The 3,892-nt window shown below is 47.4% G+C and overlaps 1 protein-coding gene across 6 annotated transcripts in view; it reads right to left on the reverse strand.

The window, feature by feature from the left end:
• Positions 1-2,066: 2,066 nt before the first annotated feature.
• The window catches only part of Eya3 (EYA transcriptional coactivator and phosphatase 3), a 104,857-nt gene continuing 103,031 nt past the window's right edge, over positions 2,067-3,892 (reverse strand). For 4 of the 6 annotated variants that reach the window (XM_004642878.2, XM_023702974.1, XM_023702975.1 and 1 more), the window contains one exon: positions 2,067-3,298. In XM_004642878.2, coding sequence (XP_004642935.1) covers positions 3,218-3,298 — 81 coding nt within the window. In that variant the 3' untranslated portion in view covers positions 2,067-3,217. The remainder of the gene's footprint in view (positions 3,299-3,892) is intronic. The other 2 variants (XR_002818407.1, XM_023702977.1) reach the window with 1 other exon arrangement.

The raw sequence follows: 3,892 nt of genomic DNA on the forward strand, positions 1-3,892 counted from the left end.
CCACGAATGCCCGCAGTCATAAATATATCCAACCCAATCAATGCATTTTCCTGCCAACAGCGGCACCTAAAGTCCAGAGGGAGTCATGTCTGGAGAAGTTGTCCTTCCCGGGATGGCTCCATCAGTGCATGAGGAACTCGCTACAGAAGCTTGCTTGCTGGAGCTGGCGCAGAGCAGGGGAAGGGACAGCGTGCTGGTGGGACTGGGACACAACCAAGTCTTCCCTCTTGTGGTTAAGGTGTGTAGCGCTCAAGAGGGGCCAACTGCACCCCTTGGTGTGGAGTGCAAGAGAAGGCCCAGCTCTCATGCCCTGGTCTAAATCATGGCTCCTCCAAGAGGAAGCTGCCATGCCCTGCTCCACACTTGCTCAAGGTAGTAACTGTCCCAGCTCCATGCTCTGCAGCTGGAGTTTGCCAATGAGATCTTACCTGTGAAGCTGAGTTTGTGTAAACTGCAAACACTATGGCAAGAGTCTCTTGAAACACTAGTTTTGCCTTCCAACTTGCAGAGCATAAGACAGGAGCCTTCCAAGCAAACAAAAGCCTAAACAGGCACCTAAGTGTGGAGGAGGGGTCCACTCTCCCGGTCACCACCAGCTGCCCAGGGGTATGGAACAGGGTGATGCTAAGGCACAATTTTACATTCGAAAGTCAAGCCACCTCTTATCCAAGGACACATATGATACCTCCAGAAACACTACAGATAGCCCTGGCCATGAGATGTCCAGACCATCCTCAGGAACCACGTTACAGGGCTGAGGAAGGACTTGTCTGGCCAGTTTCATAGACACTAGTTCCAGAAAAGGGGCCTCTTCTTGCTGAAAAGACCCACAGTACCCTTGGCTGCAGCTTCCAACAGCTCTTGATACTACTCACTCATCTTCCTTCTAGGTGTCTGCCAGTGAGAAGGTGGTGAGGGCAGTGTTTCCTGGACAGACTCCTTGGACACAGCCAGGAAGCTCTTGCTGTCTATATTCTGATCAAGGGTGGCAGCTGCTGGAATGGAGCACAGGCTGCTCTTAGAGCCTCCTCACCTCTCCTAGCCAAGTTCAAAAAGTTGGAAAAAAAAAAAAAGGAAAAAAAAAAGATCTAAGTGAGAAGTCAGGGTAAGAGGAAAAAGGCCACTGAACAGGAGTCCAAGTCAAATTTTAATGAAGAGCCTGCCACAGGTGGGGAATGTGTGTGCATGCATGCCATGCACCTGTGGGGTGTCAGCTCACCGTCTCTCATGCCCAGAGCCCAGCACCAACATGTGGCCTTTGTCCAGGGTAAGAAACAGTGATATTGGCAATGGGAGCAGATCTGTGGCATGAAAGTCAAGTCCATCCAGAGCTAAGACAGACCATCAGGCAAGGCAGGACAGTATCAGGGCAGCTGGGCTGCACAGCCCCAGTGGGTCTGCCTCACACTCCCCTCTCACCTCACTTGGAAACATGGCCAAAGAGGTGACCAAATGACGCATGCCAACTTCAGCTCTTTCCCTAGACTTTCCCCTTAAACCGTTAGTCATGAAACAATTTCCCTTCATCTCTGAAAGGAATGTCTCACAGCCTCTGTCACGATATGGGTGATCTGGCTTGGCCCATTGCAGCCACCTCTCTGGGGGATAAGCAGAGCAGGGGTTGGTCAAGGTGCTTGTTCTTGCTGAGGGCCGAGACTGCATCTGCAAGGTGCTTACATAGCAGCCTGTGTAGGTCCTGGAGGGATGGGGCAACCAGCACACAGGCTGGCTAGCAGGTTGCAACTAGGACCCAGGCCTCCACCCAGCTTCCCAGGGGGCATAAAGTAAGGGAGCAAGCACTCATTTAAATCAGGAAAGATTCCTGCCATTCCCATTTCTGAATGGGAGTTGAAGAGCACAGTATTCTATGGGAAACGGTTTTTATTTTATTTTATTTATTTATTTATGTATGTGTGTGTGTGTGTGTGTGGCCAGCTCAGCCCACCAGGGGGCGGGGCTGGCTGGCATGTGGTGCTGGGGGATTGAACCTCAGTCGCTGTGCTTTGCTAAGCTTGTTCTAATTAGGTGCTTTAGACCACTGAGCCATCTCAGCAGCCCCGGGAAACGGTTTTGATTAGAGCAATTTGTACTCCCTTCCAGGCAGAGATCTGGGTAAACAGATGCCTGGGATACCCACATGTGGCCAAAGGGCTTTTTCAAAGGGAGTGGTGAGAAGCCTGTTCTTGGACTTTATTTTACTTGTTGGGCAGGGAGTAGCTAGAGCTGCCTACGAGGTCAGAAGGCAGCATCTACTACAGGGTGTCTGGTGGGGAAGGTGCTTCTCTGCAGGAGGAATAAGTGGAATCTTCCTGACTTGGAGAGCCAAAAATGCTGAAATTCCTAAGAAGTCCCAGTCTCTTCTTCCTGGTTTGGAGGTGAAGCCTCTTGAGACATAAGTCTCTGAATTAAGAGTCATGCAGAAAGCTTAGAATTTAAAGGAGTCTCCAGGGGTGTACTGTTTAGTTAAAGAGGAAGAGGGCCTAGCAAGAAGACTAAGGCTTTTAGGAACAGCCAAAGCCTGAAGGTCATCAGTGTCCAGTGCCCCACAGGCAGAAGGGAACATTCAAGAAAGCAGACTACTGAACAGCTAAGGAGGTGCTGCAGCCACAGAGAGGTATTTCCCATATTTCACTTACTATTTCCACAGAAACTTTCTATATCCTTTTCTTGCTAGAAACAGAAAGATGGAGAAAACTTGCTTCAAAGACCAGACCCTTACCTATAAAAATAACATACACATTCCTTGGAAAAATTCTATAGCTAAGGAGTTAAAAGACTGCAGGAGACAGGAGATATTCTTATAAAACTCTGCTGCATTTCCCTACCCCCATCAGTTAAGGGCGCTCAGACTGGCCACAGACTTAGGAGTCCGACTCTGCCCTACGAACTGCCTTTTCTTTTTCTTCATTTTTCGGAAACAAAACACAGAAGAATTAAAAGCACTGTAGTTGCAGTAAGTCTACTGTTGTCTCTATCCAAATGTTTCCTGCATCTGTACAAGGATGAACACCGGGCTGTGGTTCACTCTTAGCAAAAATTGTAGCTGTTGATTCTGATTGTGTTCTCGCCAGCATTCTATGGAAAGAAGTGGGGGGAGGGGTGGGGGAGAGGAACACAGAAAAGGAGGGGACAGAGTTCAAGTTCCCAGTTGGATTTGGCCTCTGGCTCCCTTCAGGAGTAAAAAGGAGCTCAGGAGGAGGGCTCTTCATTCCAGTTCTTACAGAAAATCAAGCTCCAAAGCCTGGTGAAGGGACACTAGGTCTCCGTGGTTTGTGATCCTCCAAAAAGGCATGTTGTGCTGAAAGAGAAGGAAGGCAGCAGGTTAACCCAGCTTGCTTTGGAAGCTTTTGCCCATCCATACCCCTTCCTCCCCAGGCTATTCCCACCCACCTCACAGAGCTGTCACAAGGATGATGTAAGTCACATACACGTACAAGGACTTTGTGCATTACAGGACACTGTACAAATGTGAGAAATTTTCATTAGTCTTCAGTGGTAACTGTGCTTTTGACGTATACCTGTTCCAACTATATATAAGGTCTTTAGGATCAAATAAAAAGGCCAGGATAGAAATGAGATAAGAAATGAATAGTAATACTAATTCAGAAAAATAGTAGAAGTACAAAAATCTTAGGGCATTTGTAGTTTTTCCATCTCTCATTTTTATTTAAGGAAAAAGATCATTTTTAGATTATTGTTAGTATAAGACTACCATAGTCTTATAGATAGTCAATTTCCTGTACCTTTCAGAGCTACAGGATCTAAATTGTCTTTTTGACACAGGGTCTGGCTTTGTAATTCAAGCTGGCCTTGAGTTCACTATGTAACTCAAATTCACTGGGACTCTCCTGCCTCAGCCTTCTGAGTGCTGGAATTTTTTTTTTTTTTTTTT

The sequence above is a fragment of the Octodon degus genome, unplaced genomic scaffold (genome assembly GCF_000260255.1).
Source record: "Octodon degus isolate 3935 unplaced genomic scaffold, OctDeg1.0 scaffold00163, whole genome shotgun sequence".
Lineage (NCBI taxonomy): Eukaryota > Metazoa > Chordata > Mammalia > Rodentia > Octodontidae > Octodon > Octodon degus.